General features: G+C 47.8%; 1 protein-coding gene across 1 annotated transcript; it reads left to right on the top strand.

Moving 5' to 3' along the window:
• Positions 1-7,469: 7,469 nt before the first annotated feature.
• Positions 7,470-12,548, top strand: LOC143862123 (uncharacterized). Its single transcript, XM_077373120.1, has 3 exons — positions 7,470-7,821; positions 11,287-11,813; positions 11,900-12,548. Exons 2-3 carry the CDS (start codon positions 11,292-11,294, stop codon positions 12,407-12,409), a joined length of 1,032 nt encoding a protein of 343 aa, XP_077229235.1. The 5' UTR covers positions 7,470-7,821; positions 11,287-11,291; the 3' UTR covers positions 12,410-12,548.
• Positions 12,549-21,186: the final 8,638 nt, after the last annotated feature.

The raw sequence follows: 21,186 nt of genomic DNA, 5'->3' as shown, positions 1-21,186 counted from the left end.
TCTTTCTCATTCCCTCACACTATTTCATCATCTCTTCCATCCCTTTTTTCACTAACCTCGAGAATTTAAATCGATTTGTCTTGTGTCTTTCAGAACCGTTGGATCACGGTTTCCGTCGTAAGGACCCTTAGAGCCCAATTTAGGAACACCGGTGTCGTGTCGTGTCCTAAGTTTTAGGGAGTCCTAGAGTTAGGAGTCCGGCCTCATCACGGACGCTTGCTATGTATAGCAACCGTGCCATAGGTCTAGTTACACTAGTCACCCAATCTTTCCCTAGGACAAGCCTAGTAAACTAGGATGTAAGGCAAACCTGCATTAGTCTAAGGGACCATTTGCATTTAGATGAGAATCATATAGCATCTTAGATGAAATCCTAAGATAATAAAATCTTCAACTTGAATTAAATAACTTCTCCTAAAACTGTTGAAACAGTCAATCCCGTCTAGGTCGGTGTCTTAGTTGAGTTAGGCATATGTAACTTAGCTTAGGTGCACCGAACTACGTCGACTCTGATCCCAGTGAGGCTTGGGTACGTAGGCAGCTTGGATGTCTGACGGCATACCACCCGCGAGTCGGCACCACAACAAATTGTGGTGTTTTATATATTAATTTTCTTGTAAATGCTTAATTAAATCACTTAGGATTTTCCATGAAATTAGAATTCTAGGAGAACTGTCACTTAGATTGAATCCAGACAAATTAATAAATCAAGATACACATCTAGGATTCACATTGAAATTAGATCATAGGATGCATGTCACTTAGTTCGCACATTAACATAGAGTTGAATGAGCCATTTAAAATAAATTTAAAAGAGTTAGCTTTTGGAATCGAAGACCGATTATCGGGCAAGAATGGTGCATGTGGTGGATAACTCCCCATACCTTCCATTCTCGTAACCAGGTAGCGAGTCTAGATTTCTGGTTAATTACGGGTCCTAGATCCCACATCTAGGTGGCGACTCTGTCAGTCTCTTTCGTGTGGAATTCGGATTGCCTTAGTGATCCCAAGTTCACATAAAAGACGAATTCAAATCAATATTAAAATGCACACGCCAATCGCGTGGATACGAGAGACCAAGAGAGAGAGAGCGGCGGCTCGCGCCCCACACCCCTCTCGCGGGATCAGGGTACCACAGTCTGGCGACTCTGCTGGGGACCACCTAACTTCATTAAAATTTCAAAAGATAATTCATTTGAATTTAATTTAACTGGCTCATAAAAACTCTATACTTGTTAGATTAGTTTGTCTTGTTTTATTTTCTCATCACATTTTACTCGAACTTAACCTAACAAAACCTGAGGGCATCATAGATTGCGCAAACATATTGCACACACTTACATCACTTGCATCTAAACTCTTGCATCTCACGTGCACACACGTCCTATTTTAGGAACCCGGAGTGTTATCTAGCATGGTTGACTGGGATTTCATCACCTGGTGCCTCTGTGCTAGAGAAGCATTCCACCCTTAGCCTAGTACCTTTATGGTACGTAAACGGATCTCTTGTTCACGTACTGATACGCCGGACACTGGTACAGTATATCGAACAGGGATTCGCGCTAAGGGAACTCTTGGCCTTAACCCTAGATTAACCCACACATGCATGTAGTATACGAACACATGTGCATCATGTGTGTGAGCCTAGTTTAGGATATCCTACCCATTGGTGTCTAGATTAGGCCGTGGTCCATCTTCCAATGGTCACGATCGGTCCTTAGATACACGAACAAAGTCATGAGTCGAGATTCTCTCTCCACTCCGATAGATTAGGATTAGGGTTGATGCCTTCAGGTAACACTGATAAAATGTGAAAAAAAAAAAAAAAAAATTTCCCTTTGGGTTAGGATATAAATCCCATAATTTTCAAAGATCTCATAGGATTAGTCACTCATGATCTATCCGTTGAAAGCAATCTTATGCTATCTCATCTAATCTTTTGATCGTGCGTCTTTCGTTCTTCTGTCATACGATTCGATCGTATCTTCATGCCATCCCCTAACTGGCAGATGCAGAATCTCACAATCTTTCGATTATGCGTTCTCATGATCTGATCATGCCTGGTCCAGATAATCCAATCTTGCTTGTACCCCTGGTCTGTTCCTCCTCTAGGGGCTACCTTTTTCAAGATTATTTTGCTAAGTCCTTCAGAGTTCACTCTCAGAATCATTGAGCTAGGGGCATTTCCCTATGCGAATCAGTCATCATTGTCCAAAATTGAAAGTATCAGCCATGATGATGTTCAGAACGAACCAGCCTTCGCCGAGCCTTCAACGCCAAACAGTTGCAGCAGTTAAAGTTTTAGTCACTTACTATTTTATGTTGAGTCAGTCATCATGGTCAGTATAATTGTTGAGTCCGGTCTTACAGTTAAAGGTCAATGCCTAGTCCAGGCAAGTTATCTTCTGTTTCTCTTTCTTATTTAGAGTTGTGAATCGTGAGCATGTTCAGGATAGGTCGTCTGATGTAATAGCTTTTCTTTAAATAAAATTTCAGTCAGTTCCAAAAAGTTCACTTGTGTCTGTTCTTAAGTGTGCTTCTGATCTTAAAATAAGACTCCCTCCTCAAATGAGGACAAAATTGACGAAACTCCACTTGAGTCACAGCAATTACTTGAACGAGAGGAGGAGCGCCAATCCCAACCTTTCAAAGATGAAATTGAAATGATAAACACTGGCACTGAAACTTTGATTCAGTGAATGCCGATTGAAAATACATTACCCTCTAAAGAGTGTGAAGAATTGATAAAATTATTTCAAGAATAAGAAGATTGTCTAGAAAAGCTACAACCGATACCAGGGGCAAGACATAGATGGAAAGCTCAAAGAAAATGAAGAAAGTGAGAAGATATATGCTATACAAGGGGCACAGAGTGGAAACAACTTTCATATTTCCAATCAATGACCTTGGTTCTCAAATTCATAAAGCCAACAAATTCAAGATGAAAAGTTCAAAAGCAAACAATGAAAAGTGATCATCAGATATCGAGAGTACGAATCCATAGATGGAGGATGTCAAAGAACAAGTTTCGCTCTATGAAAGTCAAAAGCACGTATTAGAATCTTGAAAGAAGAAGATCCATTATCTCTTACCTGGAAATGCCGTCAAACTCCGCGAAAAAAAAAAAACAAAAGAGAAAAAAAAAATAATCAGTACCAGAGGGACTCTAGTAACCTAGATCGATTCCCAATCTGAACATCGAAAGGCCTCCTTTGGCCGATTAAATCCCAAAATCAAAACCCAATGTCAAAAGAATACCGATTTGCAAACCCTTCGAGCCTAAATCAAATTTTCTTGAAAACCCATCAAACTTGGGGCATTCCCCCGAACTACGCGAGACCTGATCCCTATACTGGGGTACGTAGGCAACTCGGTTGAACCGAGTTCGGTCGATTCAAAAAGGAAAAGAAATTCAATCCTTTCAAAAAAAAAAAAGAGAGGGACAAGTTCCAAAAGAAGAGAAGTTAATTGTTCCAGAAAGAAAAGAAAAAAGGAAAAAAAAAAATCAAACAATTTATCTTCAAACTAGGGGCATTCGCCCTGAACTACACACGACCTGATTCCTACCTTGGGATATGTAGGCGACCTGTTCACAGGTTCGGTCGAAATCTTTGTTGAGCCTTAAGCCATTCTTTGAAAAGCCCTATCCTACCTATAAAAGTCCTTCTGGTGTTCAGAACTAATGAGCTAGGTCCTGAGATACAATAAAAAAATGAAATGATGATGAATAAGAAAAATAACGGAGTTTGAAGATCTTCTAGACTGAAAACCTGAAAGGGCGGTCTAGGCAAAATTTAAGATCATTCCCCTGCTAAGTTGAAAACCCGAAAGGGCGGCTTAGGCAAAAGCTAAGGGGATAGCCTGCTGGATCGAAAACCTAGAAAGGTGGTTCAGGCAAAAGTTAAGGCTAGCGCGGTCCGCCAAGTTAAAAACCCTGAAGAGGTGACTTGGTCACGGTAAGAGAATCAGTATAAGAAGGCAACAGCCGGTATCAAGACTGAAGATCAACTGAAGTTCAAGCAAATTCAAGTGATATCCTCAAAACTGGGGGCATTGAAGCTAAGCAATCTTAGGGGTCGTAATTAAATTCTTGAGGCATTACTGTTTCGAGGAAGAAGTCCGGTGTTTACCAATTGAAAAACTATTCCTTGAAAGGATAGACTTACCAAACAAAACATTAACTAAGTCAGAAGCATCACTATGTTTGTCAGTATAGTCAGTCAATCTTTATTATTCTAAGTTCACTCCTTCAGGGCTGCTCAATCCTTTGAGTAGTGCATTTCATCTAAGTTTTCTCTTTAGAAAGAGTCAATTGTCGTTCCTATGTCCAAATGATGTAACTGTCTTGGTGAAGGAGGCCAGGCCTAGGCAGCTCCCTGCAATTATACCTGAAAGAGCTCGAGAATTTAGTCAAACAACTTCATTTCAAAGAAGATCAGCTCAGAAAAATTCAGAAGTAGAAACATCAGAAAGCCCAGCTTCCGTAAAAAGATCATACCCCAGGAAGGCACCTTAAGCTTGGAAGAACCTCAGATGCAATGGTGGTTGAGCCAATTTCTCAGAAAGATGAACCATTCAAATTCATAATTCCCTTCCGGTTAGTTATCCTGGTCAAGAAATGTTTATCTAAACACCTGTCAAGAAGCAGATCCCGCTTTTCCATGTTAATATCCAAGAGAGTCGTTGTTCTAAATTACCAATCTCAAATGTCTTGTTCAAGGTTTCAGTTATCAAAATCCCCAGAAGACAAGACCAGCAGTCTCTTTGAGAAAAATCTTGTTGAAGTTTCATAAAAATGTTCCTAATCCATTCTTGCTAGTAATGGTTCTTCGTTCCAAAGGTTTGCCGTTTCATCATTCGTCAAAGTCCTAGTTTCCAACATCTTTGTCGGGCACGATCCATAATATCCCCGATTTCATTGAGTTCAAAAAAAATAAAAAATTCATCAAATCCAATCTTACGTCAAATTCAAGTTCATGGAAAATCTCTAAATTCTTCGAGCCCGTTTGTGAACGGTACCTCTTTTCTCGAGCCCATTTGCAAATGGCCTCGTCTTCTCCTTGAGCCCGTTTGTGAACGGTGCCTCATCTCTCGAGTCCATTTGTGAATGGTTTCGTCTTCTCCTTGAGCCCATTTGTGAACGGTGCCTCATTTTCTGAGTTCATTTATGAATGGTCTCATGTCCTCCTTGAGCCCGTTTGTGGACGGTGCTTCATTTCTCAAAAAATCAAAAATTCATCAAATCCAATCCCCAATTCAAAAAATCCAATCCTACGTCAAATTCAAATTCATAAAAATCTCTAAATTTTTCATTGTTGAATTCATCAATCAAAGCTATCTTGTGTCGTCGAGCCCGTTTGTGAACGGTGCCTCATTTCTCGAGCCCATTTGTGAATGGTCTCGTCTTCTCCTTGAGCCCGTTTGCGGACGGTACCTCATTTCCCAAAAATAAAAATTCATCAAATCCAATCCCCGATTCAAACAAATCCAATCTTACGTCAAATTCAAGTTCATGAAAAATCTCATGTCCTCTTTGAGCCCTTCTGTGAAAGGTGCCTCATTTCTCGAGGCCGTTTGTGAATGGTCTCGTCTTCTCCTTGAGCCCGTTTGCGGACGGTACCTCATTTCCCAAAAATAAAAAATTCATCAAAACCAATCCCCGATTCAAACAAATCCAATCTTACGTCAAATTCAAGTTCATGAAAAATCTCATGCCCTCTTTGAGCCCGTTTGTGAACGGTGCCTCTTTTCTCGAGGCCATTTGGGGATGGTCTCGTCTTCTCCTTGAACCCGTTTGTGAACAGGTTTCTCATTCTCTGAGTCCATTTGTGAATGGTCTCATGTCCTCTTTGAGCCCGTTTGTGAACGGTGCCTCTTTTCTCGAGGCCATTTGTGAATGGTCTCGTCTTCTCCTTGAGCCCGTTTGCGGACGGTACCTCATTTCCCAAAAATAAAAAATTCATCAAAATCAATCCCCGATTCAAACAAATCCAATCTTACGTCAAATTCAAGTTCATGAAAAATCTCATGCCCTCTTTGAGCCCGTTTGTGAACGGTGCCTCTTTTCTCGAGGCCATTTGGGGATGGTCTCGTCTTCTTCTTGAACCCGTTTGTGAACGGTGTCTCATTTTTTGAGTCCATTTGTGAATGGTCTCATGTCCTCCTTGAGCCCGTTTGTGAATGGTGCCTCATTTCTCTAGTCCATTGGTGAATGGTCTCGTCTTCTCCTTGAACCCGTTTGTGAACGGTGTCTCATTTTCTGAGTCCATTTGTGAATGGTCTCATGTCCTCTTTGAGCCCTCTTGTGAAAGGTGCCTCATTTCTCGAGTCCATTTGTGAATGGTCTCGTCTTCTCCTTGAACCCGTTTGTGAACGGTGCCTCATTTCTCGAATCCATTTGTGAATGGTCTCGTCTTCTCCTTGAGCCCGTTTGTGAACGGTGCCTCATTTCTCGAGTCCATTTGTGAATGGTCTCGTCTTCTCCTTGAGCCCGTTTGTGAATGGTGCCCCATTTCTCGAGTCCATTTGTGAATGGTCTTGTCTTATCCTTGAGTCCGTTTGTGAATGGTGCCTCTTTTCTCGAATCCATTTGTGAATGGTATCGTCCTCCTTGAGCCCGTTTGTGAACGGTGCCTCATTTCTCGAGTCCATTTGTGAATGGTCTTGTCTTCTCCTTGAGCCCGTTTGTGAACGGTGCCTCATTTCTCGAGTCCATTTGTGAATGGTCTTGTCTTCTCCTTGAGCCCGTTTGTGAACGGTGCCTCATTTCTCGAGTCCATCTGTGAATGGTTTTCTATCCTCCTTGAGGCCGTTTGTGAACGGTGCCTCATTATCCAAGTCCATTTGGGAATGCTTCTTATCCTCGTTGAACCCGCTTGTGAGCGGCGTCTCATCTCCTTCTAAAAACTGTTTGAGAGCGATCTTTGTCCTTTCCCTTCAGAATCCATTCGAAAATGATATCTCATTCTCTAATTGCCCGTTTGTGAACGGCGCCGCATCGAGTTTTTTTTATTATTCAAGTTCTAGGGTTTCATCTAAGGTTTTGCATTATGTTAAGGTGCGTTGTGTCTAGAGAGTCCTTTGTCGATTAAAGCTACGCAAAATGGTTCTGTCATTTTTAACTTTGGTATTCAATGACTACGTCATCTCTACCAAAGAGGGGCATCTGTAGACACCCCATTTTGTTTTGTTTTAATCAACAAATAAATTAGTGTGTTAAATCCATGTGAGAACCCCCTCTATCATTGATTTATATGTTTTAGGTCATTAATATCTTGATCTGACTTTACGGATCATCAATCGGGACAAAATAAGCTAGGGTCACTTCATAGCCCGGACCCTGATTCCATTCCGAGACCCGATTTCCGTAAATCGTTAGATCAATGGCAGATCATGACCTGGGTCTAACCATCCAAAACCACCTAACCTCTCCTCTCATCCTAACCATTCAAACCTCACCTAACCTCACCTAACCTCTCCTCCCATCATAACCATCCAAACCTCACCTAACCTCACCTAACCTCACCTAACATCACCTAACCTCACCTAACCTTACCTAACCTCACCTAACCTCACCTAACCTCCTATCCCATTCTCCTATAAATACCCTCTCATCTCACCAAAGAAAAGAAGAAAAAGAACCCCTCTCTTAGAAAATTCATCCCTCTCCCTCATCTCTTCAAGGGTTCGGCCATCCTTGCCGGATCGGGTGATTTTATACGTTGGGTGATATATATCAAAAGCAGTCATTATCAAGCAAGGAATCATCTTCAAGGAATTACCATCAAAGAAAAATCAAACACAAAGTGGGTTTCCAAAGAGGTAGGCATTTATTTCAATTCTATGTAGGGTCTGTTTTCATGCATATCTTTTACTTTAAAAGAAAAACCATGTTAGGAAGCATGTAGGGTCTGTTTTCCCCCTGGTTAGCCTCTGGTTAGACCCTGGTTGCACCCAGGTTCGCTGCTGGTTGCACCCAGGTTCGATGCTGGTTGCACCCTGGTTCCCTACTGATTCGCACCCTGGTTCCCTGCTGGTTGCACCCTGGTTCCCTACTGGTTCGCACCCTGGTTCCCTACTGGTTCGCACCCTGCTTCCCTGCTGGTTGCACCCTGGTTCCCTACTGGTTCGCACCCTGGTTCGATATTGGTTCGCACCCTGGTTCCCTGCTGGTTCGCACTCTGGTTAGACCCTGGTTGCACCCAGGTTCGCTGCTGGTTGCACCCAGGTTCCCTGCTGGTTGCACCCTGGTTCCCCTGCTGGTTCGCACCCTGGTTCCCTGCTGGTTCGCACCCTGGTTCCCTGCTGGTTCGCACCCTGGTGCACCCTGGTCCGCACCCTGGTTTGTACCCTGCTTCCTCCTAGTTAGACCATGGCTAGTCTCGGGTTTGCTCCTAACTTAGACCCGACTCACTTGACCCTAACCATTAACCCAATCCAACCGAGTCATATCCCAACACAATCCGAGTCGCATGTCTGAATCCATTTGGCCGAATCTCATAAGCCCGCCCACTTTGAATTCCGAAAATTCAAACCCTTGATGATTCCAATATGCTCAATTCTTTGATGCAAATTCCCAATTCCAAAATCCCATTGTTATATCAATGTTTTTGAATCTCAAGTCCAATGCTCAAATACAAACCCGATTCCTGATCCAAATACCAAACCTGTTTTCCAAAATCCAAGCAACCTCCCCAGCGGAACTACGTGTGGCTTGATCCCCATCGCGGGGTACGTAGGCAATTTGGCACTCCCAAGTTCAGTCGCACCTTTCTCTATCTTTCTCATTCCCTCACACTATTTCATCATCTCTTCCATCCCTTTTTTCACTAACCTCGAGAATTTAAATCGATTTGTCTTGTGTCTTTCAGAACCGTTGGATCACGGTTTCCGTCGTAAGGACCCTTAGAGCCCAATTTAGGAACACCGGTGTCGTGTCGTGTCCTAAGTTTTAGGGAGTCCTAGAGTTAGGAGTCCGGCCTCATCACGGACGCTTGCTATGTATAGCAACCGTGCCATAGGTCTAGTTACACTAGTCACCCAATCTTTCCCTAGGACAAGCCTAGTAAACTAGGATGTAAGGCAAACCTGCATTAGTCTAAGGGACCATTTGCATTTAGATGAGAATCATATAGCATCTTAGATGAAATCCTAAGATAATAAAATCTTCAACTTGAATTAAATAACTTCTCCTAAAACTGTTGAAACAGTCAATCCCGTCTAGGTCGGTGTCTTAGTTGAGTTAGGCATATGTAACTTAGCTTAGGTGCACCGAACTACGTCGACTCTGATCCCAGTGAGGCTTGGGTACGTAGGCAGCTTGGATGTCTGACGGCATACCACCCGCGAGTCGGCACCACAACAAATTGTGGTGTTTTATATATTAATTTTCTTGTAAATGCTTAATTAAATCACTTAGGATTTTCCATGAAATTAGAATTCTAGGAGAACTGTCACTTAGATTGAATCCAGACAAATTAATAAATCAAGATACACATCTAGGATTCACATTGAAATTAGATCATAGGATGCATGTCACTTAGTTCGCACATTAACATAGAGTTGAATGAGCCATTTAAAATAAATTTAAAAGAGTTAGCTTTTGGAATCGAAGACCGATTATCGGGCAAGAATGGTGCATGTGGTGGATAACTCTCCATACCTTCCATTCTCGTAACCAGGTAGCGAGTCTAGATTTCTGGTTAATTACGGGTCCTAGATCCCACATCTAGGTGGCGACTCTGTCAGTCTCTTTCGTGTGGAATTCGGATTGCCTTAGTGATCCCAAGTTCACATAAAAGACGAATTCAAATCAATATTAAAATGCACACGCCAATCGCGTGGATACGAGAGACCAAGAGAGAGAGAGCGGCGGCTCGCGCCCCACACCCCTCTCGCGGGATCAGGGTACCACAGTAGGGGTAGAGACGTCCTTTCCGTATGGCGCTTCAACTCATGGCGGTTGCCTTGGGTTTCTCAATCGGCGCCACGTGTGCGCGTCCCATCGACTTAGAAAGGGCGGGAGTTCGAACGACAGGTGTCAAAACCCTAGCCCTTTTTAAAGCCTTTTTGGGATTTCATTTTTTACTTTATTCCTTCGTCTTCCTCGATTAGAACGGGTTTTTCTCCGCGGCGATTCTTCTACGCGTTGTTTGTCGTCAACGCTTCGCTCGGTGAGTTCTGTGTCTTTGTTTCATAGCTTAAGATGTCTGTTGCGACTGTGCCTCAGAGCCCTTCTTCCGCGTCGGTAGAGGTGGTGGAGAGGGCTCCGGTGAGAAAGAGGAGGCGGTTGTCTGTAGAGGGTGGGAGCGGCGTCGCTGAGGATGTGCGACAGCCGACGGAGTTGAGGGACAGTTCCGGGACCTCCGGGTCGTCGGTGGGGGCCGCTAGTTCGGAATCTCCGGCTCGAGTTTCTTATGCTCGTGGGGCGGAGATTGGGGACATTCGGCCTGGCACCGTTATTCGTCCCGGCCGGGTGGCGTGTTTCAGGAACACTTTGGAAAAAGGGGCGGCGGAGAAGATTAGGAGGGAGTTCCGTATCCCCGACGATTATGCGATTAGAGTCCCCTCTTTTGTAGAAGGGTTGTGTGGGGGTACCACGGAGGAAGAGGTAGCTTTCTACGTGGAAGCTTTCCGGGCGGGGGTTAGGTTTCCGCTCTTGGACATTATAATAGAGGCCCTCGAGTTCTACCAGGTGGCTCCTTCCCAACTGGCGCCTAATAGTTGGCGCACACTCCTGGCCTTTGTGGCCAAGGCGGGTCTTCATAAGGTTCAGCCCACCCTTCCGCTGCTCCGGGCCTGCGTGGCCCTCAGTCCGTTGGTGAAGGGGGAGGACAGCTGGCTTTATCTGACCCAGCTTCCTCAGGTGAAGATTGCAGCGAACTTGCCTTCGTCCATCAAGAAGTGGAAGGAGGAGTATGTGTTTGTTACCCCTCCATCGGACGCTGGCTGGGATTTTCCTCGTTCTTGGAGGCGCTCCGTTGAGTGGCGGAGGAAGTCCCTTCCCGACGAGTCTGACTATAGCAAGTTTGACTTGGGGAAGCTCACCTCTGGGGAGGCTATTGACGTCTCCGAGTTTAGGTGGGAGAGAAGCCTGAAGAGGTTTGGCTTGGTGGGAGCTGTGGAGAGGAGGGTCCGTTGTACGGGCGAGGGAACGGGGGAGAGTTCAGCCAGCTATCGTGGTGAGCCCCTCCCCTCTTCCTCTCTCTTTTTTTTTTCTTTTCTTCTTTTTTTTTTGTTTTGGTTTTCCTTTGCTTTGAGCGATTGTTATTCTCTTGTTTGTGGCAGGAGAGATGTCTTCTTCTGGTGATGTTGGTAAGGGGAAGGAGGTTGCGGCGGTGACAACGGGCTTGTCGAGCCGGAAGAAAATTCCTTCTGACTTTATGGCTGCGGCCAGGCTGGGTCGGTCGCAAGCGAGGCTCGCAACATCTATGCCTTCCAGCCCCTCTGGTCGAGCGGTTGGAGAGAAGGGGCCGGTTAGTTCCTCACCCCCGGGGTCTGAGCATCCTGCCAGGAGGGTCGCCAGCCGCGTGGCGCTTCCTTCAATCTTTACGGAGGACGTGCCAAGTCGGATGGAAGGGGCGGTAATGACCAAGCTTCTTCTGGAGCGGGCGGAGTTTCCCCCGCAAAGTTTCCAGATGCGAGGGGAACTGTTTAAGCCTGGCTGGAGGATTGGTGTAGAGGACAGCGTTCTTGCGAATCCCCGGGTTGGGGTGGAGCTAGGGGTGACAACTGCCCTTCCCTGTGACGAGGCTGAGCTGAAGGGCTATGATCGTAGGGCCCTGGGGGCTCAGTATTTTCAATCAACTTCCTGCGTAAGTAATGGGTTGATGGTATTTTTCTCTCCTCGCTGTTTTCGAGATTGTATGTTGGAATTTTCCTGATAACTTGCCTCTTGCAGTCCCAAAGTTATGCCAGGAGGATGGTGCAGTGCCTTGTTGAGGATGAGGCTGAGATAAGTGCTGTGGGGGAGCTAAATCGGCAGTTACGTGAGGAATTGGGCAGAGCCCGGGCGGAGAGAGCGGCCTTTGATGACACTGTTGCTCAACTCCGGGAACATCTCCGGGTAACTGTGGAGGGGAGAAGTCGTGCGTCGGACAAGTTGGCGCTGGCCCGGCGAACTCATGCCCGGGAATTGGCGAAGGCACGGGAGGAATGGCGCGACTCTGCGGAGTTTTTTAAGGCTGCGGCTGCATTCAGCGTGGATATTGAGATTGATGCGTTTGCTGAATGCCGGCGGCGGGTTCAAGAGGTCGATCCCTCCTTCCCTCTCGATAAGTTGATGCATGAGTCTGAGGTCGATCCTTTGCCGGCACCGGCGGAGGTGGCGGAGCCGGTAGGAGAGGAGGTGGCCGCCCCGGTGGATCGCGTAGTTGCCGAGACTTCCGAGGGGGGCCAAATGATGTTGTGAATGCCTCGGGGGGCTTGCTCTTTTCTTTCAATGTTCCTGGTTATTTGGTCTGTAATAACGTTGAACTACCTATTTTTTGTTGTTTGTTGTGTAACCGTATTGACATCTCTGCATATACACGATGCGCCGCGAGGTTTTTGAGGTCCTCAGGCCTTTGCGAATTGTGTTGGTGAGAGTATTCTTAGTGCACCCCGTAGGGCGTCTGTTTATGGGAGGACTATCTTCCCCTCGAATGATCAGTTTGGGGTTAATGGGTCCCGCCTGCCCTTAAAGGGGGAGGTCTTTTTTTTTCATGGGGAGCGTTTTAGGGTATTCTCGGGGGGATCGGCCCCGATGTTACCTCTGTCTCACTCCCTGTTTTCTTTCGGGTCCCTCACTTATCGTGGGCCGGAAAGTGGAGATTTACGCTGCTTTTGTAGAAGTGCTTTTCCATTAATTTGTTGACAAGAATACATCTTTGCTTCTAGAACACAAAAAGGAAACCAAAACACTTGTCATATTTTTAAAAGAAAGGCACGGAACTTACCCTGTCGTTTTACTGATAGAACTTTCGGAGGTTGTCCATGCCCCAACTGCGAGGGACCGGGGTCCCATCGAGGCGTTCTAGTTGGTAGGCCCCGGGTCGAAGTGCTCGAACGACTTTGTACGGTCCTTCCCATTTGGGTGCGAGCTTACCCGTGTTGCGGGGGTCTGATACCTCTGCACGCCGTAGCACCAGATCTTCGGGCTTTACTGAGCACTTTTTTACCCGGGCATTGTAGTATCGTGCTACCTTTTGCTGGTAGGAGGCGGTTCGGAGGAGGGCTTGCTCTCTTTTCTCGAGCACGAGATCGAGGTTGTTCCGGAGGAGTTCGGAATTTCCCTGCTCGTCGTAATTCTAGCGGAATGACCGCTTCGGTCCCAAAGGTTAAGCTAAAAGGGGATTCTCCAGTTGCGGTCCGTGGTGTTGTTCGATAGGCCCAGAGGACACTAGGAAGTGCGTCCAGCCAGTTTTTTCCGGCTTCTCCCAATCTCTTCTTGAGGCTTTGTAGCAAAATCCTGTTGGTTACCTCGACCTGCCCGTTGGCCTGCGGGTGTGCTACGGAGGCGAAACGGTGTTCGATGCTTAGGCTATCACAGAATCTGCCAAATTCGGCGCTTGCGAACTGGGGACCGTTGTCTGTTACAAGGGTCTTTGGAATGCCGAAACGGCAAACGACGTCGTGATAGAAGAACTTCTCCGTCGCTTTGGAATTGGGGTTCACCACGGCTTTGACCTCAACCCACTTGGTGAAGTAGTCGATGGCGACGTATAACATCGTATGCCCCCCGGGGGCCTTGGGGAATGGTCCGAGTAGATCCATGCCCCACATGGCGAAGGGCAGGGGTCCTGCTATCGCGGTGTACGGTGTAGCCGGTTGGTGGGGGGTGGTTGCGTACCTTTGGCATGGGCTGCATTTTTTGACGAATTCCTTGGAGTCCCTAAGGACCGTGGGCCAGAAGTAGCCGTGCCTTACGATTTTCTGGGCTAGGGTCCTGCCACCTCCATGGTCTCCGCAGATCCCTTCATGTACTTCTCGTAGAGCGTAGTCTGATTCGGAGGGCACCAGGCATCGGAGGTACGGCCATGTGTATGACCGTTTGTAGAGCCTGTGCCCGTGGACCACGTAATGGGCGGCTCTTGCGGTTAGGCGCCGGGCTTCCAGCTTATCTGCGGGTAGTATACCGTCTTTCAGGTATTGTATGATGGGGTCCATCCAGTTTGGCCCCGGTGGAATCTCCAGAACTTGCATCTCGTCGATGCTGGGGTGGGGCAGGATTTCTGTGAGCACGGTGCCGAAGTCATGGGTTTCTTCGGCGGCCATTCTTGACAATGCATCCGCTCGGTTGTTCATGTCTCGCGGCACCTGGAGGATCTCTACCTCTCCCATCCCCTGCAGTTTTTCTTTTACCTTGTGGAGGTATCTTTTCATTCTGAAGCCCTTGGCTTCGTATGTTCCGTTTACTTGGTTAACGACAAGCTATGAGTCGCTATAGACTTTCAACTTGACGGCGCCGAGCTCCGCGGCTAGACTTAGTCCTGCTAGTAAGGCTTCGTATTCGGCCTCGTTATTGGAGGCTTTGAAATCCAACCTGAGGGCATATTCCAGTGTGAACTCTTCTGGGCCGTGGAGGACCACTCCCGCTCCGTGTCCTTTATTGCCGGCGGAGCCATCAACGTGCAGGATCCAAGGGGTTTCGCTGTTCTGTGCCGAGGGGTCTTGCATCCCGTCGTCGCAAACCGTGTGCGCAGTGGGGCCCTCGCTGCTCCCCATTGTTGCTGGTTCTTCGGCCGGGGCCGTGAATTCCACTATGAAGTCAGCGAGGGCTTGAGATTTGATAGCCGGCCTTGGGCGGACTTGTATGTCGAACTCGCCCAGCTCGACGGCCCAACTTACCATCCTACCCGAGGTCTCTGGTTTCTGGAGAATCTTCCTGAGGGACTGATTGATTAGCAGGACTATGGGGTGGGCCTGGAAGTAGGGGCGGAGCTTTCGAGCGACACTGACGACTGCGAGGGCGAATTTCTCTATGTTCGAATATCGGATTTCTGCACCGTGGAGAGTCTTGCTCACGTAGTAGACAGGGTGTTCCTTTTTGTCGCTTTGTTTGGCCAACACCGCGCTTACTGCCGTGGGGCTGACGGCCAGATATAAAAATAGCTCTTCCCCCGGCTCGGGTTTGGCGAGTACAGGCGGTGTCTGGAGGTATTGCTTCAGAGAGTCGAAGGCCTCTTGGCAGGCCGGGGTCCATTCGAATTCCCGTATGTTTTTTAATTGTTTGAAGAAGGGTTGGCACTTCTCTGCTGATTTGGGCATGAATCGGCCGAGGGCCGTGATTCGTCCTGCGAGCTTCTGTACTTCTACTACTGTCGTCGGGGGTTCCATGTCTAGGATGGCCTGGATTTTTTCTGGGTTGGCCTCGATCCCTCTTTGGCTGACCATGAACCCCAAGAACTTTCCGAAAGTTACCCCAAAGGCGCATTTCGCGGGGTTCAGCTTCATTCGGGCTCGTCGTAGGGCGGCTTCCAGGCTTTTCACCAGCATATCGTCGACATACACCTCCACGTTCCTTCCAATCTGCGTTTGGAATAGCTTATTCACGAGCCGCTGGTAGGTGGCACCTGCGTTTTTTAACCCGAAGGGCATGACAGTGTAGCAGTAGACGCCCTGATCGGTGATAAACGCTGTTTTCGGGATGTCTGGCTCGTGCATTTTGATCTGATTGTAGCCTGAGAACGCGTCTAAGAAGGTGAGGAGTTCGTGTCCGGAGGTGGCGTCGATGAGTTGGTCTATGCGCGGAAGGGGATAGGGGTCTTTTGGGCAGGCCCGGTTGAGGTCGGTGAAGTCTATACAGGCCCGCCATCCTCCGCTAGCTTTCTTGACCATCACGACGTTTGACAGCCACTCGGGATACCGGATTTCCCCGACGAATCCGGCTTGTAGCAGTTTTTCCACTTCGGCCTTTATGTGAGTTTGGCGCTCTACTGCGAAGTTCCTCTTTTTCTGCCGGACGGGTTTAAGGGCGGGGTTCACATTCAACTTGTGGACGGCCATTTCCTTGGGTATCCCGGGCATGTCCTTGGCGGACCATGCGAACATGTCTTTGTTTATTCTGAGGAAGTTGATCATCCGGTCTCGCAGAGGGCCTGTTAACATGGAACTTACCTGGACTTGTCTCTCCGGCTGATCTTGGGTCAGGGGGATGGAGTCTAGCTCCTCGGCGGGCTCTCCTCTGATTGCGCGAGCCCGCTGTCGAGGGTCTTCGCTGCCGATTGTGAAGTTTTCGGCTGGGGCATTGGTTCCTCTTAGGCTTGCCGCGTAGCACTGGCGTGCTATCATTTGATGTCCCTTGACTTCTCCTACTCCGTCCGGAGTGGGGAATTTCATCTTGAGATAGGGGGTGGAGACTACGGCTCCCAAGTCTCTGAGAGCAGGGCGCCCAATGATGGCGCTGTAGGTGAACGGTATGTCTACGACCAGGAAGGTGGTCAGGATGGTTTTCTGCAAGGGGTACGCCCCGAAAGTCACGGGCAAGTCGATCTTGCCGTCTACCCGTACGGATGCCCCGGAGAAACCGTAGATGGAGTATTCCGCGGGTCCCAACCTTTCCCTGCCCAGTTTCATCTCTTCGAAAGTTCCGAGGTGTAGCACATTGACGGAGCTTCCTGTGTCCACCAAGATTTTTCCTATATCGAAGTTGGCGACGACTAGCCTGATGACCAGTGCATCGTCATGCGGGACTTGTAGCCCGTCGAGGTCTTTGTTGGAAAAAGTGATGATCTGGTTTTCATGGGGCGGATTTGTTCGAGCCTTCTTGGAAGGTATGTCCATGGAGAATACCCGTTCCGCGTATGCCCGCCGACCGGCTGTTGTCGGCCCGCCTGCGATGATATTGATTTTTCCTATGATGGTAGGCGGTTGCTCGCGAGCCTGTGGCTGTTCGGGGGGCTCGCCTTTTCGGGGGCGCTGGTGGCGGTTCGTGTCGTGTCTGCTGCGGGATCGACGTCGGCTTCGAGGGTGATGCCTACTGGGGGATCGGTGTCGGCTTGTGGACCGGCGGCGGTTCGGTGACCGATGCCTACCTCTGGGTTCGTCGAGCGGGCGCTGGGCTTCGCATGGGCTTTTGTCAGGACTCCTGAGGTACTGGTTTAGGTGTCCTTCTTCTGCCAATCTTTCCAGCTGGAGGCGGAGGTGGAAGCAGTGGTCAGTTTCGTGGCCGTGGTCCCCGTGGAATTCACAGAATTTCCTGGCGGACCTCTTCTTTGGATCTGTGGCCATTTTCTTGGGGGGGGTCAGGAGACCCTGATCCCTAATAGCTGATAGAACGTGGGAGAGGGGGAACTTTAGCGGGGCGGTTCCCAGCCTTTTGAAGACGGGGATAGGGTTACGGCCCGTCTGTCTTTCATCGGTTTGTGGCCTTATGGCCCTTCGGCCGTCGCCTTTTCTCTCGTCGGGGCCGGGCCGATTCTGTTCTCGAGCGCAGGCTTCTTCTGCTCGGACGAACTTATCAGCCTTTGATTCAAGCTCCTGTAGGTCCCTCGGGGGCTTGAGGGTGAGGTGCAGCTTAAGATTCGGATCGGTGGTGGCATGCTTTAGTGTGGCGACCGCTATCTGGACGTCCATGTTGGAGAGTTGGGCCAATTCGGCGTTGAACTTCAACATGAAGTCTCTTAGGGTCTCGTTTCTACCTTGGCGGAGGGCTAGGAGGGCGTCCGCTGGATCATGGCGGAGGCGGTTGTTGGCGAACCTTGTGCTGAACTTTCGCCCGAATTCGTGGAAGGATGCGATGGAGTCGGGCTCCAATCTCATGTACCAGTCGTTGGCGGTTTTTCTTAGTAGGGATGCAAAGGCTCTGCACATGAATCCATCCGACGCGCCTCGAAGCGTCATTACTCTCTTGAAAGTCTGGAGGAACTCGAGGGGGTCCGTGCTCCCGTCGTATAGACCGAAGCGGGAGAGGTCTATGCCTGCTTCTGCGGGGGTCTTTAAGACCTCTGAGGTGAACGGGGATGCCGTTTCCCTTTCCCACTCATCGAGGATGCCGTGGGCGTAGGGTTTTTTCACTTTTAGTTTTACCTCTCGGATCTGCCTTTGTAGGTCGGCTATTGGATCCAAGCTGGGCGGTTGTGCCGAGGTTGCAACTTCTTCTGCCCGAGCCAAGGGCGGTTCCCGGAGATGGGTATCTTGGACAGGGGGGGGCGCGGCTGTTAGTACCCTGTCTCCTGCTGCCTCGCTGATGTCCCCCGGCTGCGTGGGGCAAGGGGCTATTTGTTGATGGGGACGGCGTTCTGCCAGTCGGTGCTCGCTTTCGCCGGGGATGTCGTTCCCCTGACTGTTCCTCGTTGCCTTCGTCGTAGGCTTCTGTCCGGTCCTATGTTGTCCCGGGCTTTTTCGAAGCCGGGAGAGGCAAACGTTGGAGTAGTTCGTTGCGAAGTTCGTTGAACATCTCCATGGTGGGGACCATCTGCGGCGTGCTGGAGGAGGGTCGGGGTTGGTCCGAAGGCGGTGAGTTTCGCTCTTGGGAGCTTGAGGAGCTGGCTTGTGCGCGCTGGGCCTGACTCCTGGTTATTACCCCTGTTTCTGGCTGTTGGGTGTCGTTTCTCATCGCCATAAGGCGTTCAGTTACTCGACGAGTCCCACGGATGGCGCCAATATGATGGCGTCTGGATCCGGGTCTGCGATCGCGCGGTCGGTAGAGGGCCTCCGCGGGGTCTGCAATCACAAACAAAAGGGGGTCAGGGGGTCCGGGGTGGGTCCCGGACGACCACTTCGACACCCAAGTCAGATCCTTCGACCAGTCAATATAAAGAACAGCTAGAAAGGGAGGGGGTTTTGGCCATGGTTACCAGGGCCGGTGCGCGGGGACATTTCTGGGTGCGTGTGTGAGTGAGTCGGAGGGGACTAGCAGGGAGGGCAGGATGGGATTCCTGGCCTCCTCTGTTGTTGCCTCGCCTCTTTTTTCGATGTTGCGGGGTCGAGGATGGGTGAATTCCCTGCTTTCCGGGGTCAAAAAAAAAAAAAGGTCCCCTTCTTCTTCCTTTCCCTCCCCTTTTAAAGGGGGGTGTGCGGCCTTTTTTCATCATTATGGAGGAAAAAACTTCCTTTGAAGGATTGGGCCGTCCCTCTGCCTCGCCGGCGCGCGTGGCTTTGGCGGCCATTTCCTTCCCTAATTTGTGATGATGAGGCCTGGGTGGTGAGAGTGCCCTTTTCATCATTGTGGAGGGAAAAACTTCCTTTGCAGGATTGGGCCGTCCCTCTGCCTCGCCGACGCGCGTGGCTTTGGCGGCCATTTCCTTCCCTAATTTGTGATGATGAGGCCTGGGTGGTGAGGGGGCGACACGTGGCATGAATGTGTGGTCTTTGCCCTTTTCCAACACCCTTCTTCATGATGGTTGGGCTCTGCTCATGCATGGATGACACGTGGCGATATCTGCTCGTGCAGCCGTATTTGTGCCCCATCAAATATACTAGGGGCATTCGCCCTGAACTACGCATGACCTGATCCCTACACTGGGGTACGTAGGCAGCTCGGCCAAACCGGGTTCGATTATTTTCAAAAGAAGAAAATCAATTATTCCAAACAGAAGTTGAAAAGAAAAAAAAAAGAAAAAAAAATCCATGCAAAAAGAAAAATTGAAATACCTTCGAACTAGGGGCATTCGCCCTGAACTACGCATGACCTGATTCCTACACTGGGATAAGTAGGCAACCTGTTCACAGGTTCGGTCGAAACTCTTGCAAAACCTTAAGCCATTCTTTGAAAAGCCCTACCTCATCTATAAAGTCTTTTTTTTTGTTCAAGTAAAAAGAAAAGGAAAATGAAAAAATAAAGAAAAAAAAAAAAAATGGAGCTTGAAGATCCGCTAGATTGAAAACCTGAAAAGGCGATCTAGGCAAAATTTAGGATCATTTTCCTGCTAAGTTGAAAACTTGAAAAGGCGGCTTAGGCAAAAGTTAAGGGGGTGGCCTGCTGAGTCGAAAACCTGAAAAGGCGATTCAGGCAAAAGTTAAGGCCGAGCGGTCCGCCAGGTTGAAAATCCAAAAAAGGAAGCCTTGGTCGTGGTAAGATTGGGTACACGTCAGAAGAATTGTACCGATCTCTGAGCTCACAGTAGGTCAGGCAAAGCTAATAACAACAATTTCTGAAATTATGGACATTAATTCCAAAGCAATCCGAAAGTTGATAGAAATATATATGAAGTATCACTGTCTTAAAAATAAGTGAAGATGTTTATCAATGGAGAAATATTCTTTAAAAGAGGCTAACCTAACCCAAAAGAAAATGCTGATAAGTCAGAAACATCACGAGATTACTTGAGTAATCTTTCTTATTTTGTATTTTTATTACAAATGTCTGTGGTTCTATTTTTTAGAAAAATTTACGAACTCTATTTTTAGAATTGTTGTAGGGTGCAATCACTCTGAAGGCAGGTTCATTAACAGGTTCTGAGAAACATGGAAAAGGTGAGAATGTCACGAATGGCGAAAAAATCTTTGAAAAGATGATCTCTGGTCAATGAATAGAAGAAGGTTAGAATGCCTCAAACTGGAGCAGGTTGCTAATGAAGTGGCATCCCATATTTAAGCCCTAAAAGTCCTTTGCTGCATGGTGTTATTAAACCATTTGCTTCTAAAGTTGTTAATTGGAAATTTCTATTTCTCTCAAAGCTCAAATTATCATATCTCTCTGAATCCATTTGAAAATAATATTTTCTCTTTGAGCATCATACAAATGTGATGTCTCATTTCCTTGGAATCCGTACAAATACGGTATTCCATTCTCTTCGAGTCCATACAACTATGGTCTCTTATTCTCTTTGAGCATCACACAAATGTGATATCTCATTTCCTTGGAATCCGTACAAATACGGTATTTCATTATCTTCGAGTCCATACAACTATGGTCTCTTATACCCTTTGAACATCATACAACTATGACGTCTCATTTCCTTGGAATCCGTACAAATACGGTATTTCATTCTCTCCGAGTCCATACGAGTATGGTCTCTTATTCTCTTTGAGCATCATACAACTATGATGTCTCATTTCCTTGGAATCCGTACAAATACGGTATTTCATTCTCTCCGAGTCCATACGAGTATGGTCTCTTATTCTCTTTGAGCATCATACAACTATGATGTCTCATTTCCTTGGAATCCGTACAAATACGGTATTTCATTCTCTCCGAGTCCATACAACTATGTTCTCTTATACCCTTTGAACATCATACAACTATGATGTCTCATTTCCTTAGAA

Source organism: Tasmannia lanceolata, unplaced genomic scaffold, assembly GCF_043159265.1.
Source record: "Tasmannia lanceolata isolate RefF3 unplaced genomic scaffold, GAP_Taslan_0.1 ptg000003l, whole genome shotgun sequence".
NCBI lineage: Eukaryota > Viridiplantae > Streptophyta > Magnoliopsida > Canellales > Winteraceae > Tasmannia > Tasmannia lanceolata.
The sequence above is the reverse complement of the archived record's forward strand: the minus strand, read 5'-3'. Positions and strand labels throughout refer to the sequence as shown.